The sequence below is a fragment of the Microtus oregoni genome, unplaced genomic scaffold, assembly GCF_018167655.1.
Source record: "Microtus oregoni isolate MIOR12 unplaced genomic scaffold, Mior012 000028F_ref0000031, whole genome shotgun sequence".
NCBI classification, from domain to species: domain Eukaryota; kingdom Metazoa; phylum Chordata; class Mammalia; order Rodentia; family Cricetidae; genus Microtus; species Microtus oregoni.
Genome location: NW_024543087.1, coordinates 16,832,377 through 16,850,637, shown reverse-complemented (window position 1 = coordinate 16,850,637; position 18,261 = coordinate 16,832,377). Strand labels below are relative to the sequence as shown.

The 18,261-nt window shown below is 40.5% G+C and overlaps 1 protein-coding gene across 4 annotated transcripts in view; it reads right to left on the bottom strand.

Moving 5' to 3' along the window:
• Dock3 (dedicator of cytokinesis 3) overlaps window positions 1-18,261 on the bottom strand; it is a 465,111-nt gene that overhangs the window by 92,259 nt on the left and 354,591 nt on the right. For all 4 annotated transcript variants that reach the window (XM_041676723.1, XM_041676726.1, XM_041676724.1 and 1 more), the window contains exons 15-22: window positions 13,571-13,695; window positions 11,903-12,065; window positions 11,126-11,232; window positions 8,115-8,286; window positions 7,650-7,747; window positions 6,141-6,224; window positions 4,510-4,610; window positions 315-396 (exon numbers count right to left, since the gene is read on the bottom strand). In XM_041676723.1, the coding sequence (XP_041532657.1) occupies window positions 315-396; window positions 4,510-4,610; window positions 6,141-6,224; window positions 7,650-7,747; window positions 8,115-8,286; window positions 11,126-11,232; window positions 11,903-12,065; window positions 13,571-13,695 (932 nt within the window). The remainder of the gene's footprint in view (window positions 1-314; window positions 397-4,509; window positions 4,611-6,140; window positions 6,225-7,649; window positions 7,748-8,114; window positions 8,287-11,125; window positions 11,233-11,902; window positions 12,066-13,570; window positions 13,696-18,261) is intronic.

The following is an 18,261-nucleotide window of genomic DNA, read 5'->3' as shown; positions in this document are numbered from 1 at the left end:
TTATTACCAGTATTAGCTTAGAAGTAGATCAATACTTGAGTCAGTAGGAAGTCAAACCGATACTATTGGTAAAAATAAGACAGAGGAGGATGGCTAGAATCCATGTTCACTTCTTGCTTCAAGGTAAAATGATCAGGTATAAAGCTCCTAAGGAGTATAACTGAGGTAGGGAAAGGAGATTACATGGATCACGGCATTCATTCCTGAAAGTAGGTCAGCATACTACAGTTGTCTTGAGCACTGTACCAATGATATTACACACAAATAACTGTAGGAATGGCCCCTTCTGGAAGTATGGCAGCTCAGGACATTACCCGCATGGCTTCCTGAATGTGGTCCTGCCGGATCAGTTCTGCGGAGCAGTCCATGTACCACTTCAAACAGCGGATGAGCTCCCTGGAGAGAGAACATTTACAGAATTCCATTTTAATCAAAAGGCAATGAGTCTCAAATTTATATTTAGTCAAATGGAAATAGCAAAGAACTGTCAAATAGGAAATAATATTCTGCTGATGAGCTAAAGTGATGGATCCATCACAGCTGTGGAATTTTCACATTATCTGAGAGCAGACATTCTCTGTCCATAAGGAGCTACAGAATTTTTATCAGTAGTCATAAGCACTGTTTCCCACTCTAGTTTTCCCCCAAACTTAGATTGTATTATGTATTTTTATTTGTCTTAAGTTGTAGTATCTACCCAACATACAACACTAACTAGCACACTGAGTAAAAGTATACTAATGCCACCCCATTCCACACCTCATTTCCCAAGGACCAAGCCACCTCAGAGCAATGAGTTTACTGAGTCAGAAGTATTGTAATGTAAAAGAGCATAGGCTGGTTCGAACTTGTGATCCTCTATCTCTGCCTCCTTCAGCAAATTCTACCAGCGTGTACCACCACAACCGGCATTATGACACAATGATGCCTATGCCATGCCTTTTAGTCTCTGATAGGATGTATTCATGAAATTGTTTTTCTTAACACAATAATTATACATGAGTGAGCTCGCCCTGAGGTCGTGGCTATAGAAGAGCTGGCTCTACCCCTTGTCTTCCATGTGGTGATGAGGGCGAGGGAGAGATACCCCTTCCCCCGTGCCCCTTGTGCCCTGTGGCAGGCAAGAAAACTGCCCCTGCCAACTGCAGCACTCAGGACAGTGGGCCCTGTACTTCATCTTGGCAACACAGTAGAGCTGACCCCAATGATGGGTACGTGGGTGAGCCTCTGATGATGGGTACGTGGGTAAGCCCCCGATGATGGGTGCGTGGATGAGCTGGCCCAGAGGACATAAGCATGAGAGCTCTGGCCCTGTTCCTTATCTGTCATATGGTGGCATGGGCAAGGGAGAGATGTGCCCTCATTCACACTCCCTAAGGCTGGTGGCAGGTGGGAAAACTATCCATAAGGTCATGAGAGTGAGAGAGCTGGTCCTGCCTCTCACCAGCTATAGCACTCGGCAGCACTCTACACCTTACCTAGGCAACACAGGAGAGCTGGCCCTAGGGTGTACATGTTGGCCAGCCAGACTCGGGAAATGAGAGCAGGAGAACCAGGTTTCCTTTGGCTGCTTAGTTCATAGGGTGAACTGGCTGGGGCAGTGCTGGAGAGTTCACCCTGGTATTGAGGATGCAGGAGAGCCATCTGCCGACCAACCCAGCAACCACCAAGACCCAAGACCAGAGTTATGAGTTGGCCTATCCTAGCATCCACCCTATCTGTGATATGCTGGAACACATGAAGAGGCTGGTCCTGAAGACCCAAAGTTGCAGAATCCCTACACAGCAATAACAGGATATCCAAGAGGAGCCCCAGGGAGGGCCTAATATCAATGGGTGGAGCAGAAACCAGAGACCTCAGAACCAGACCAATGACTCAATGCAATGAACATTTGCAAGTAATGATATGTGGACTAAAGGGTATTTTAATCTCTTTTCTTTTAAATTTTATTTATTTTTCTTGGTGGGGGGTTACAAAGGTAGAGGGCAGATGGGAAGGGAAAGAGAGATGATTGGGATCAAGATGAATGATGTGAAATACACAAAGAATCAATAAAGAGTTAAATTGGTTTGGTCTTTTTATTGTGTCCCATATTTCCGGAATGTTTTGGGGGTGGGGTGGCACGGGGGTAAGGGGAGATGGGGAGAGAAAAGTAAGAAGGGGGGATTGGGGGGAACTTGGAGAAATGGGATGATTTGGAGAAAGGAAGGTTGGATAGAGGAGCAGGGAATCACATAACTTAATTAAGGGAGCCATCTTAGGGTTGGCAAGAGACTTGAACCTAGAGGGGCTCCCAGGTGCCCAGGGCAATGTCCCCAGTTAGTTCCTTGGGCAGCTGAGGATAGGGAACCTGAAATGACCCTATCCTATAGCCATACTGATGAATATCTTGCATATCACCATAGAACCTTCATCTGGTGATGGATGGAGATAGAGACAGAGACCCACACTGGAGCATCGGACTGAGCTCCCAAGGTCCCAATGAAGAGCAGAAGGAGGGAGAACATGAGCAAGGAAGTCAGGACCATGAGGGGTGCACCCACCCACTGAGACAGTGGGGCTGATCTATTGGAGGCCTGTTCCACAAGAAGGAGGCCAGCTGGACTGTGACTGAAAAAGCATGGGATAAAACTGGACTCTTTGAACATGGCGGACAATGAGGGCTGATGAGAAGCCAAAAACAATGGCACTGGGTTTTGATCCTACTTCATGTTCTGGCTTTGTCGGAGCCTAGCCAGTATGGATGTTCACCTTCCTAGACCTGGATGGAGGGGGAAGGATCTTGGACTTTCCACAGGGCAGGGAACCCTGACTGCTCTTTGGACTGGAGAGGGATGGGGAGAGGAGTGGGGGGAGGAGGAGAAGAGTGGAAGGAGGGGGAGGGAAATGGGAGGCTTGGAGGAGGCGGGAATTTCTTTTTTTTTCTTTCAATAAAAAAAAGTTAAATTGGAAAAGAGAAACTATATGGATACCTACTATTCCATAAGCTAATTCAAAAATAAATTTTAAAAATGAATTTGAATGGAAATAACCTATACAAATGGATGGCAATCCCAGAAGCCATAGGCAATCAAACAAATATCCCACTGGTGGATACGACATACCTCCCTGTAAGTTGTTGGCCAGGAAGGTACAGAGACCCCAAACAACACAGGCTATAGCCACTGCTCTGTAATTGGTAAGACCTTATTTCTGAAGATACCACACACCTTGGCTGCAGGACATAGAGAAGTCAAGCTGGAGCTGAAATGGAAACTCCCTCCCTGCTGGCTGTCATGCACAGTGCCAGAAGATGCTATGCAAGTTGCAGAAGTTGGGGACACAAGTCATTAACTGTTTTACCCAGCAGAGGACCTGAAGTGCTATAATGCTAACCTGCCAAACAAGATGTATGCCCACCAGTGTAACAGCATTTTGAGGTTAACCAAGTACACTCTAATTGAATTGGAGGCCTGTTCCACAAGAAGGAGTTCAATGACTACTACTGTAAGCCTGATTAAAACAGAACTAAAACAAAAACATGGGTGGAGAGGTATTATTATGGCTGTTTTGCTAAAAGGACATGATATCAAACTGCCTCTAAGTATTTACATTTATACCCATATATAAGAGCTACTTTCAATCTTAACCACACAAGCTTCTTTTTGTAGTGGATGGCACTGAATGCAAAAACTCAAAGTGCTGAGAATAAGTGACTTTTGAGTTCTCATCCCTACACAGGACATCTATATCACCCTCTTTGAGGATCAAGGAACATAAAGGAAGAAAGGGTAAAAAGAATGTAAGAGCCAGATGACAACAAGAAGGGCTGTAAAACGTTATCTTCTGGGTACACCATGACCATTGCAATAGGGAACTAATAGCCCCTGCAGTTGCCTGCACTGGGCATGCACAAGACTGGGGCTGTCAACAGCCAGTCAAAGGTAGGGGAGGGGCTCATGGGGCCCTATGCCTGGGAAACTACTAGCATTGATGAATGCTGGGCAAACGGAAGCTATGGGGGTGCTTGGAATCGAGCCTTAGTTCTCTGACAGAGCACTGAGTGCTCTTAACCAATGAGTCTTTTCTCCAGCTTCCTATTGTTCATTCTTAAAAAGAAAAGTCTGATATACACTACAACATGGTGACTTTGATGACATGGTAAGAGAAACAAGCTACTCTTTTGAGGTACTTAAGAGCAGTTGAAATTCAAAGACCAAAGTACAATGTTTTTCAGTAGCTGTGGAGACTGACAAGTATAACTGCTAGATGTTACAGAGTTTTGGTTTGTGAGATAAAAAGAATTTTGGAGATGGATGGAGTTCTTGTGATGACTCTATAACAATATGAGTAAATTATTTTAAATCTGAAAATGGTTATGATAGTAAATTTTATATTATATATTTTTAAACCACAATTATAAAAGTAACATTTAAAAAGTCAGCTAAATGAATGCTGGCTACAACTGAACTTTTTAAATTTTTGATTTTCTATTCAAATCATATTGTAATGATAACAAATTAGACTTACTTATATGCCAGGGCTCCAGCAAAGTGCTTTTGGATATATGTGTCCATCACAGGTCGGAAGTGGAAATATTTTATGTCTCGAAGCAAGTTAATGATGAACACCTGAGAAGACAGAAAGATGGCCACCATGGTTTAATTAGAGGCCTCAAGAAGATCCCTAGGAGGTAACAGACTCTTGTTCTTTGAGAGCAAACTGTTAATGTTCCCTATGGGAACTAAACATGAGATTTCCATTATCTATTTTTATGTCTTATTTTTTCTTTTATTGACTTTCCAATTCACAGCTGTACCTTATCAGCTTGTGCCTATGTTACCTGGAGCCTCTCCATTCACCATAATGATAGTGGTGCAATATCATCAGGGACAGATAATACAATACCCGTGTAAGTGACACAAACACTCAGGTGTTCTACAAAACTTAGAAAAGTGGGCAATTAAAGCCTGTGGAAGGCTGTGCTCTTCCAAAAATGGTCATGGCCAGGGAGCAATGAAGAAAAGCAGAGACTCATTCTAGCTGCAGCTCCAGTTCTTCATCACTTAGACTGCAGCACCAATTCATCTTGAATAAACAACTCTCCTGTGGGACTGTAGGTATTAAACAAAGAGTGCCAAACACTGTTAGCACTCTCATCTGAGATCAAAGTAAGAGCTGTATATGCTCTAACTGCTGAGCCTTCTCTCCAGTCCTCAAATCCAGTTCTTCAAATTGATCTCAGAGGGATCTGATGGGTAGGCTGGCTGGTTAGTCTTCCTTGGGTAATAATCCTCAGAGCCTTTTTTAAAAATTGAAAACAAGTCTTCTGCTAATTCAGTCTAGTAAGTCGATTCCTTTAGATATTTTTGAAGCATGTGATGGTAATAATTAATGAAGAGCACATGCCCGACACTTCCTGAATGACCAGGAACTGGAGGTTGGATATCCCAGTGCCTAGGGTAGAACCAAACATGACTGGCAAAATAAATAAATGAAATTTTTCCTAATGATGCTCTGCTATATTCATAGATCAGGGTCTAATCCAGTCAACATCAGAGAGGCTGCCTCTATCAGTTGATGGGAATAGATGTAGAGACCTACAGCCAAACATGAGGAGGGGAGAGAACATAGGTCAGAGGTCTCTATCATGTCCCTCCCCTCAGAGCTCAGGGAACCCCCTAAAAGAGGGGAAGGAGGAATTGTGGGAGTCAGAGGGGTTGAGCACACTGGGAAAGCACACCTTCAGAATCAACCAAGCAGGGTTCATGAGGCTCAGAGACTGATTTGACAATTGTAGAACCTGTGTGGGTCTGCACTAGGTCCTCTGCATATATGTTACGGTTGTTGGCCTGGTGTTTTGGGGGGGACTCTTGACACTGGGAATGGAGGTTTCTCTGACTGTTTTGCCTGCTCTTGGGACCCTTTTCCTCCTACTGGGTTGCCTTTCCCAGTCTTGATGAGAAGGTTTGTGCTTAGTCTTATTTTATCTTCTTGTGCGGTGGCCTGTTGTTTTCTGGGGGAAAACAAGGGAGGGGGAGTGGGTCTGAGGGGGACTGTAGGCAGGGGGAATTGGGAGAAGCAGAGGGGGGAATTGCAATGTATTGTGTGAGAGAAGAATAAAAATTAAAAAAAAAATCAAAATTTAGGAAATGACTTACCAGAGACTGAAAAACCAAAAGGCCATATTTCTCTGTATTATCGTCCAAAATCACAAAAAGTGTATCTAATATATCCTGCAGAAACTGAAACAATACAAGAACAAAGGGTTCATGAAACTTAAGATTGTTGATACATGGTTAAATTTTCATATAACAATGATTTTTTAAAATATTTATTTATTTATTATGTATACAACATTCTGTCTGTGTGTACGCCTGCAGGCCAGAAGAGGGCGCCAGATCTTATTGCAGATGGTTGTGAGCCACCATGTGGTTGCTGGGAATTGAACTCAGGACCTTTGGAAGAGCAGCCAGTGCTCTTAACCACTGAGCCATCTCTCCAGCCCTATAACAATGATTTTTAGCTCCCAGTAAACAACAACAAAAATCTTGAAAGCATGGTAAAAACCCTCTAGTACCTGTCTCTACCTAGATAAGGGATAACTAGGTGGACTATTGGGGTTATATATAGTTTAAGGATCTTGCAGAAGACCTATCTAAAGTAGCTCTTCCAATCTGGCAAATGCGAAACTTCTAAGGAAAGAGTAATCACCAAAATATCTCAGGAGAAAGGAAAATACAGCCAATGAGGACTCTCAATGCGGATAAAAATCTGGCAGTATTATTTGTTGTTAGTTTTATTTTGTTAAGTACATGCCTGTTTTTGAAGTTGCAAAACTAAGGTAGATAACAATGGATGCTTAGAGCATTGAAAAATGAAATCTAATATCTTGTCAATCAAAGCATGTAAATGACACATTTATAACTTTTTTCAAAACAATATGAGGTAACTTAGGGTTGTTCCTCCACTTTCTTCAGGAGAGCTTGGTCTACTGTGTAGTATTTCCTGCTGGACTTCTGCATCCGGAAGTGCCTGGTACAATCTCAAGCTAAAACCAACAGGGCAAAGTGCTGCCCAGAAAATTCCTTAAAATACAACTGGAAAAGACTGTGTTTCATTAACTGAGAAATATCACAAAGCTATATAGAGAAAGGATCTATGCTAGAGGGTAAGAAAGAGTTCCTAGTATGGACCCCAGGTAAGAAGAAGGTCCACAGGTAACAGCTACATGCGTTGATGGACAGTACTCAGAGTGTTTATAATCAAGAGCCCAGGCTCGTGAGTTAGAGAGCTACAAAGTTTGGAAAACGAGAAAGACCTGAAGAAAGAAGAAAACAAAGACAATCAGACAGCACGGCCACTGGGATTCACTCTGAGAAGATACTTTTTTTAACACTATCCTTTAATATTATTTCTGTGGGAAGTAAAACAAATCATTAAATAGGGTTTAAATTTAAATGCAATAAACCTTTCCTTGAAAAAAAAAATAAAGTAGCTAGCAAAGAAACTGGAGAAAACAAAAACAAAATAAAACAAAAAACCTTAACATTCATCTATTTTGTATTTGGAGAAATGGTCTCAGAGGCTTATTGGCAGAAATAATAGGGAAGGCGTTTTGCTCATATTTTTTCTGCAGACAGTGTGCTTAGATTAAGTGAGAGATATACCTTAACAATTTCTTCCCCACTGACATGCCGCAACCGCCCGAGGATGTCCATGATCCTATCTGGGAAAGCTTTCCATTTCAGCAGAGCCAGAAGGTCCACTAGAAGGCAAACCCAGAAGACAGTGAACCTCATAAAGTTGAGCAAGGCTCAGATTCTTTCAGAGAAAGACAAATGAAATCTAGGGAAATAGAACTAGTTGTGACTATAACATATTTAAGTGCTAAAAAAGGGGGGGCGGAGAGCAAAGATGTAACTGTGCACCATGGATGCAAACCCTAGGAACTACAAAAGCCATGGATAACTTTGTGGGCTATTACTGTTGAGTGATTCTTTCAATTGCAAAAGGAAAAAGAAATGGTCTTTACTTTGTCATAAGAAGCAGTCTTGATCTCAACACACACAAGCAATGTGGAACCAACAACAGAAAACAAAGGAGAGAAGCACTTTGCTGGTACCATTACCTACCATTCTGTGTGAGTTTGGTAGAAGAAAGTTGTGTAGAAATGAAGAAAGACTCTTTGGTGCTACGCTGGAAGATGAGGCTGGAGGGAATATTAGGGCAGCCATTGTAGTCTTCTTTGCAGCAGGGCAGGCCAAGGTACAGGGCATGGTTGTTAAATGTGCTATTCTCATCACACTGTAGGTAAACACAGAGAACAGAGGATATTTCCTAAGCAACTCAATATGCAAAAAAAACAAGCCCCAGGGAACTTGAGTTCATATTTATAACTTTCTTCCTAAGGTTGGACCTTGGGTTGCAGGTTCTCTTACAGGACTGATTTCTGTTAATGATTTTCCTAGAACATGATAGGATCTGTGACCTCTATCTGATATATAAGTAACTTTGGTTAGTAGCTGTGTTTTGGCAACTAACAACACCATGATCTCAAATAGCAAGGCTTCGAACATTTTAGTTAAATTAATAATGGCACAGAAGAGCTGGTAATGGATTTCTCTTTACTGAAGTGAGAGGTGGGAAACAAAGGGCCTGCTGGTATTAGCTGTGGGAGAAGGGCCACTTAGAAAGGTATTTAGAAAACTAAAGCCTGACCACAGCTGTCCTATTGTCACACACCAGTGTGCTACCTAGAATCCTCTGGCCTTATAGGGATAAGTCCCGCCCCTTAGGGGGCGTGTTCGCCTCGGGCTAATGTTGGCCTATAAATTTGGCAAGCGTGCACCACCACCACCCAGCTGAGTTTGCCCTGGCAGGACAGCCAAGAAAGCTGGCATTTTTAAACGGCGCAGCTTTTTTCCTGCTGCGGCCTATATTTCTGAGAATAATATTAAAAGATATTACAAACAGAGGAAACCGGCCATTCGGGGCTGTAAAAGAACAAGCAATTGATGTCCCTTCAGAGATACCAACAGCCTTGCCTCTAAAATGGTTGACTGAGAAACCAATATGGACAAAGCAATGGCCTTTAGCTGAGGAAAAGTTACAGGCTTTAGAACAGCTGGTACAAGAACAATTAGATGCTGGACATATAGAAGAATCTACCAGCCCTTGGAATTCTCCTGTATTTGTGGTTAAGAAAAAATCAGGTAAATGGAGAATGGTGACAGATCTCAGGGCCATCAACAAGGTTATTCAACCTATGGGCCCTCTGCAATCTGGAATTCCTTTGCCCTCTTTATTACCAAAAGGATGGCCTCTCATAGTTATTGATTTAAAGGATTGTTTTTTCACTATACCTTTGCAAAAAGAAGATAGAGAAAAATTTGCCTTCACAGTGCCTACTTATAACAATTCTCAACCTTCGAGGAGGTACCACTGGACCGTCCTCCCCCAGGGTATGTTAAATAGCCCCTGCCTGTGCCAATATTTTGTGAACCAACCATTGCAAATAATACGCAAGAAATTTCCCAAATCTATAATATACCATTACATGGACGACATTTTGTTATCCAATTCAAACATGGATACCTTGAACAGACTGTTTGAAGAAATAAAGATACTTTTACCTAAATGGGGATTGCAAATCGCTCCTGAAAAGATTCAGAAGGGAGATTCTGTTAATTATTTAGGTTATAAAATAGGTTTGCAAAAAATTAAGACACAAAAAGTACAAATTAGGAGAGATCGCCTACGGACTCTTAATGACTTTCAAAGACTGTTAGGAGACATTTCCAGTCTACGACCAGCTATTGGAATAACACCTGATCTAATAATTCATTTGAACAAAACCTTGGATGGTGATAAAGATTTAAACAGTCCCAGAGAATTAACAGCTGAAGCAGAAAAGGAACTGACAATGATTGAGGAAAAATTACAACAGGCACATGTGGACAGGGTGAATCCAGAGCTCCATTGTATTCTTGTCATACTACCATCAAAAATTTCTCCTACAGGAATTTTAATGCAGAGAGATGATATTATTTTGGAATGGATCTTTTTACCACATAAACCAAGTAAGAAACTGAAAACTTATGTGGAGAAAGTCTCTGAGTTTATTATAAAAGGCAAGCTGAGACTTCGTCAGCTAGCAGGCATAGACCCAGCAGAAATTATAGTGCCTTTCACTGCTGATGAACTAAAGAAATTATGGGAAGATAATGAACCATGGCAAAGAGCTTGTGCTAATTTTTTGGGAGACATTAATAACAACTATCCAAAAAACAAGAGGCTTAACTTCATAAAGAGAACTTCTTGGATTCTTCCTCGAATCGTCCGTGATGCTCCAATAACTGGAGCCCGTACATTTTATACTGATGCCAATAAATCAGGGAAGGCAGGTTACAAATCAGAAGACTTTGGGTGATTGCCCAGGTAGTCAGTTGTTTCTGTCAATTGTTGCACATTTTGGATATATCTCGTTTGTTGAGTAGTGTTTATTCCCTTCTCAGATCTTTGACGGAGTTGAAGATTATATAATTGTAGTTACTCTCTACATTATTTGGACTCCTTGAGATAGAATGTTTAGCAAAGCTTTTGTTCTCAATTTTGTTTGTTATATTTATTATTTGTTGTTATTGTATAGTTGTATTTGGTTTAGTTCTGTCTTATTTAGACAAAAAGGGGAGATGTAGGGATAAGTCCCGCCCCTTAGGGGGCATGTTTGCCTCGGGCTAATGTTGGCCTATAAATTTGGCAAGCAGACGCCTCAGAGAGACACCATGCTCCCAGCTCCCAGGCAGAGGCACGTGATGAAGCTCCGACCCAGGATGGACATAGGCTAGAATCTTCCCGGTAAGACCGGTGCTCACAGATTATTAGAGATGGGTTGATCCGGATATCAGAATTAGCCAGTAACGGCTAGAGCTAAAGGGCCAAGCAGTGTTTAAATGAATACAATTTGTGTGTTGTTATTTCAGGGCAAAAGCTAGCCAGGCTGCCGGGGTGCTGGGGACGCAGCCCCGCCGCTCTTATTACTACATGGCCTGACCAATGAAAACCACTTAAACAAGATTCATACTTGAGAATGGTCAGAGTAGGGTAAGGAAGGAATGAAGATAAAAGAAAGACAGGTCCATACCTTATACACATAAAGCTCATGAATATCATCTGAGAGTGTGGTGCCATCATCACGCATCAGGGGAGAGAATGCAAAGCCAAAGAGTTTCTTTTCCCCTTTGTCCTTTGCTGCAAGCAGAGCCAAGTATTAGAAGTACCACCGTATTTGTCACCCACACTCTTTTGAACTTTACTTCATTAACTAGGTAGCAACTTGACTACAGGATGATGGGAAACATGCTCGTCTGAATTGCCATGGCTACCATGACCACTGGAGACGCTAACATTTCTGGACTTGATAAAATAGGGAGGGGGATTCTATATGAGTAGTTCAGTAAGTACAAAAGAAAACATTCCAAATAACAATGGGCATTTCAGGTACCAGGAAAAGCAGTATCAGATACCAAAGATTTTTTTTAATTATTTTTTTAAATTATTTTCATTTGTGTGTGTGTGTGTGTGTGTGTGTGTGTGTGTGTGTGTGTGTGTACGTGTGTACACGAAACCAGAAAAGGGCATCAGATCCCCTGGAGCTGGAGTTACAGATGGTTGTGAGTCATCTGATGTCAGTGCTGGGAAGTAAACTCAGGTCCTCTAAAAGAGTAGGTGGTTCTTAACTGCTGAGCCATCTCTCCAGCCCCAAACTCCATGATTTGGAACCATTGCTTTTACAGTCTAAGACATTGCCTCTGATTTCTATTTATTTCTAGTTCCTAATAACAAGAATCTTCACAAGTTTACTTCAAGAGCAGAGTTATGTTTTTATCCTCAAGGGAATTGAAAGGAAAGTCTCACTCACTGGAACAATGCCTGAATTCAAAACGTAGATGGGAGCCCCGGAATCTGTCAATGGGAATAGGTAATTTGATAATTTCTCCCCAACGAGGACTATTACTGTGGTAGAGAACAAAGGAGTGATAGGAACTCCTGTTTGGTTCTCCAGAACCCAAGCTGATACAGTCCTGGAAAAGAAAAGCAAAATAAGATGTTATTTTCATGGAAGAACTTTAGTTTCTGTCATTAGAATGCTTTATTTTATTCTGTATCAAGATCTTAGTTTTGTACCAGATCAGATGATAATACATTTGACTTAAATCCATTATTTTGGAAGTAATTATATAGACAGTATAATTATTCCAGGAATGCCCAATCTGAGGTCAATGGACCACATACATCCTAGGATAGCTATGAATGTTTCCCAAAACATTTGTAAAGGACAACATGCCAAAATGTCAAAAGGTTAGGCATTACTGACAGCAGTCATAATGTTCCTTGTCTTCCTAGGGTCAGAAGTAAGCACACAACTGTGACAAGCTGAAAGTAGCTGGTTGGTGCACCTGCATCACCAAGGTAAGTTTTACATACTTTCTGAGAAAGAAAATAAGAAGTTCCATGAGAGAAATCAATTATACACAGTATTTTATCAGACCAAGAATAAATTCTAAATTTTCCTTAATGCTATGTTGAACTATTTTAGACTACTTTTATTAACTTTTCATATACAAGATATATCAGATTTAATCTTACTCCAGCTTTGAAACATTACCATGAAGACTTAGCACTGTTCCGACCCTTACCCTGGAAGATGGAATTTTGGGCAACAAAATTAAGGACAGTTCTCTTTCCACACACATTGGAGTGGCTGATAGCTCTGCCTCTCTGGTGCTTCCTTGCATAAGCAATGAGCATGACTACCCAGGGTATTTATTTAATGTTTTACAGTGATACACAAACCACCGTTTCATCCCTGTTTAAACATTTTCCTCTATTTCTATCTGCTTTGGGAGACTATTTTAACTAATTTTGCCTTTTTCCTCTGTAACCGTAGAGCTAATGATTCCTGTTCTGACTTCCCCGTGAGGCCTGTAAAAGGCTGATCTGCCAAGTGCACTGGAAATGGAGACTAGCTATTGCTCACCAGGGTCCTCACCATGAAAGAACTGAGGAAAACACAGACAAGCTTAAAAAAAAATCAGTTCTCTAGGTCTCCATTGCCAATGAAGAATGACAAAAAAAATCCTGTATTACATTGCTGGAAATAATTTCCTCGGTTGAATCTGTTCTTCTCTGTTCTAAAACTTGGTGCTAGCAAGGTGTCTAAATCCTACACTATTTCAAAGAGCAAAAAGACAAAGGAAGACCTAGTAATCACTACAAAAACCAGGCAGCTTTGTGCTTGGTGGAATAGAAAACAGGTAACATGCAGGGCAGAACTAAAGGAATAGGTATTAATTGGAGTAAGAGGCATGCAGGTTAGACACTAGGAAGAATGAATGCAAGGGTATATATGACATTAGGAATCCTTTTCAAACCACGCTGTAGTATTTCCTGGATGAAAAAAGAAGACGGGGGACGACAACACATATGGGACCATTTGAACTGGGTCCTGCCTAAAGGGAATGATCTTCTGGGCAGACAGGCCATGAAAACACATTAGCTTTCATTCTAAATTACTAACAAGCCTTACCTTTAAGATTTCTCCATCTGCATAGAGTACATACATGGTCACTTCAATATTCTTTTGTACACTCTTTCCCCCTCTTTCAAAATCCCCCTTCTCCAGGGTTAGGTACAAATCATTGCGGATATCACCTGTTGAGGGGGGAAAATGCAATGTGTTCATGACCACAGACACCACAAGGCCCTGTTTACATGGAGGATCAGGCTAGCATTTGAATCCTCAGGGCATTCCAAGCTTGGTTAATAACAATGGACTTTCCGCCAACAAGAGTGCAGCACTATCAGAGGGTTAGTTACATATTCTCTAAGTGTACTCTAAAGGTGTTCACCACAGCTTTCTTAGAGAATCTGATTTGCTATTGGTGTTCAGACTGCTCAGTCTCTCTCCCCTCCAAGATGGCTACAGTATAAGACCCTTAAAGAAGGAAGATTTTAAAAATGATTTTAATCATGTCTGTCTTACTACTAGTCTCTTCTCTTTTCCCTAAGAAATTGTTCCTTTTTTTTTCTTCATAATTTTCTTTTTACAACTCTTAAAACTTTGGAGTCTGAATAAATGACACATTGCTTCTTTATGGAAGCTGATGAAAATATGTTTATTACCTAGAGTCATAATGAGAGAAACAACATTTGGTTTTGGTTAGCAAGTAAGCTTTCTGGTTTGGTCAGATATATGTAGCATTGCTATTCTTCTTGTACCAATGGTCTCTCCTCTCTAACCCTGAAAGTGTCTTAGGCATCAACTCTGAAGAGGTCTGGCCTGTATGCCAAGGTTTCTTATGAGGTCTTCATGACTCTTCTTTTTCTTCCTCAGGCCACCACCATCCTAGCCCAGGAGCACAGCCTAACAATCACAATTATATGGATACACAGTTTTAAATAACTTGGCTCAAGTAGAGAAGAGCAGTGCATTGCAAATGTTTTTCAGGAGCCTAGAGAACTTTCTCTAATACTGAAATCCATCCTGTTTCCTTAGACTCTCATGAAGGGAAAAAGAAAATGTGTTCTAAAGTTCATACATGATCTTTATCCTATTGCTTATGTGGGCAGGTTGGAAGCTGTCCATTTCTATAGTTGTCTGTGCTTCAAAGTCTGACCAATTTAGAACCTTCATCTGTTTCCTTTGTTTGGCCTTCCTCACATATGTTAATAGTACTGATATGTACAGGTGTGGTGGGGAAAGGCAGACAGAAAAAGGAAACTCAAATTCACCAGCTTGTCATTGTCTAGTAACAGGCTGAATAAAATTATTCATGAATGTACTGAAAGCCCCTAAAGTCTAAAATTCAAACTTAACTGGGACATTTCCTATTGAATATAGTTATTATAATGGGATGAACCAAAATAGATGACATGTGAAATATTTAACAACTGAAACTGCCTCTTCTTTTAATAAAAGCCTTTTAGTTGCATGTTAGCTTTCCTGTGAAATTGTAATTATTCAGTTTCTAAAATGATTTTAGTATTAAGTGAATAAATGAACTAAGATAATTTTAATGTCTATTTTATTTTATATGTATGGCATTTTGCCTGCATATCACATGTGTGCCTGCTAGAAGACGGAGTCAAAGCTCTTGGAATTGGAATTTCAGATGGTTGTGAACCATCATGAAGGTGCTAGGAACTGAACATGGATCCTCTGCAAGAACAGCAAGTGCTCTTAACTTCCAAGCTGTCTCTCCAGTCCAATTTTAACATTTAATATAAAGACTAGGTACTTGGTTTACCCTAGTTTTCATTTTCTGGGAGTTATTTTAGAGATAGTCCATGCAGCTTTTAAAAGCAGCTATTTTTTTGGCTACTTGAAATATTATTCTAATGTATACAAACTTGTTATTTCTATGGATTTATGTGTATGTCAGCAATAAACATACCCTTGAAATGGAATGCTTTCAAACTGTTCTAAGCAATAACATTACAGAATATTGATACAAAACTGGGTCTTTTTCTTGTAGACTGTTTATACAAAATTTCATCTGTGTTGCTTTATTAGTGAGCTCATGGTTTTTGAGCAGGATTATTTTAAGGGAAAGCACCAGTTTTAAGATAAGCTAGGCATTCCTTCAGTTTTTACTCTTTTTGAAACAGTGTCTTAGTGATATCCTTGAATAGTTTTAACACAATGACTGCCCTCCGAGGTGCAGACAGAAGCAGCTTGATTTCATCACGTCCCTGGTTGCTATTTATTTAGAGACTAGATCTGCCTAGACCAGAGATAATCTCAGAACAGGTATTAGACTGCCTTATGGGTTGTAATTTTGCAAATTATGTTTCATTTTAAAAACGACACTTTGTGAAGGTTAATGTTACTTGAGGTGATGCCAGGCTTCTTGTCAAAAGGTCCCAGTGGTATCACTAAAATTGCACTGTTCACTAATTGTCCTAGAATTAGGAGAAAACCTAAAAATCAGTGTGAATAGCCTCAGTGCACCTTATAGTAGTCTCCCAGGGCTCCCCCACTCTTCAGTTGTACACATTATATGTTCCCCAAACCCATCACTGGAATCATGCCTCAAGGCTAAGGCACTGTGTTCAGGAATAAATTAACATTCATTGTCAGGAACTACTTTTCATTGAGGGAAGATGACAGGTACTTTGTGATGAAGATGGACAAGAGAGAGCTTAAGTACTAGCTTTGAATGCTTGTATAATAGTGCTTGGCTGATTATATTTTAATGTCCCAGAAAACATGTTAAAAATGAATTTCTATGGGCGGTAGTGGAGCACGCCTCTAGTCCCAGCACTTGGGAGGCAGAGGCAGCGGATCTCTGTGAGTTCAAGGCCAGCCTGGCCTACAAGAGCTAGTTCAAGGACAGTCAATGTTACACAGAGAAGCCCTGTCTCGAAAACAACAAAAAGAATATAAAATAATTTTAAAAAATGGATTTTTATCATTTACCCATTGAGATTATAGTAGGTTTTATGTACATATATTTACAAAAAAAATCATAGGTGATACTGGCATTCTTCCTAGTTATATCCTGGGGGCTTGCTGCAAGGGCAGTGAGAAAGTCTACTTGAGAGCAAAAGCATGGGCAGCCCTTACGCAGGCAGTCTGGAGAAGTGCTGGGAGGGTGAGATTTATATACAGAATGTGGTATTGTTGAGAGTTGTCCTGCTAATGAGTTGTCATAATTTAGGAAGGGAGCTGGGCACTCTTTGCTGCCTCTCTTTGTTGGGTACTCTCAGTTTTCTAATGATAGCAGAGGACTTAATATTTCATATCTCTTAGTGCCTGTATGCCACGCAACAGTGTTTCTTTCCTGGACATAAACTAACTGGGTTCATTCTTATAAAAATGACTCAGAATAAACTGTCTCCTCCTCTTTCACAGCTTTTATAAGAACTAGTGTCAACTGTTGGTATAGCAGCAGGTAATGGGACTAGATACTTAACAGAAGGCAAAGGTAGAGACACTTCCTGTATAGATCTGGCAGTATTTTAGGTATTGTGGGTCAGTTGCATATTATGCTTTCACAATCCTTTATTATGTTAAAAATTCTGGGATAGAAGAATCTAAGTTCAAGACCTATGTATATTACATAGAGAGATACTGTCTCAAAAGACAAAAACAATTTTGACTGGCAATTAATACAAAAACAGATTTCTGTCTGGATTTTGCTCAGGAGATTATAATTTTTATAGACCTTCACATACACACACATATATACATACACATATATATGAACTTTACACACATATATATGTGAATACATAAAATTTCTACTACATGTTAAAAAAAATCCAGACTCCTGTGAGTCTACAGAAAGAACTGCTGGAAACAAAGTTTCGAACCTGAGGCCACATTATCTTAAGAACTGGCCTGAATACTTCTTTAGGGTACTACAAAAGAAGAGCTCTGAGAAGGTAACAGTGCTCTTCAGCCACCAGAAACCTTAGCAGGCTGGGGAGCACTCTGACAGTCTTGTCTTCCAAAATGTGCATCCTAGTGACTGAAGAAACACTGCACACAACACAATAGTTTCTTCTAGGAGTAGTCTCTTTATAGATATCAGAACCTCTGAGGTCTAATTTAGATATCAGAATATTCTGCTAGCAAGATTATCTCTTGTTAGATACTCTAGACTTGCTTGGGAGTTTTGGGTTATATGTTTCCATGGTTCTTTGAATGTGACTGGCCCCATAATCTCATAGGGAGTGGCACTATTAGGAGACATAGCTTTGTTGGAGTGAGTATGACCTTGCTGGAAGAAGTGTGCAACTGTAGGGGTGGGCTTGGAGGTTTCCTATGCTCAGAAAAGGATATTTGACTTCCTGTTGTCTGTCTATGAAGAGGTAAGGAGTCTCAGCTCCAGTGCCATGTTTCTTGCCATGATGATAATGGACTGAGCCTCTGAAACTGTAAGCCTGCCCCCCTCAATTAAATGTTTTCTTTATAGAGTTGTTGTGGTCATGGTGTCTCTTCACAGCAATGTAAAGCCTAAGACAGTATCATATTATTCTGGCCTATCTGGCATTCTATTCTGTAAAAATGTTCTACACATATTTGGGTGTACAGTCTGGCTTGTCTTATTTTTACATCCATTCTACATAGATTATTCATATCACAAAGTAGGGGGCTTCGAGTTAAAGTGAAGTGGTATTTAATACTCTATCATTTATACTTTGTTCTAGACAGGACTAGCAAAGGTGTCTGTGGAAATACTTTCTTTCCCTTGAGACTGTGGAAAATAAAAA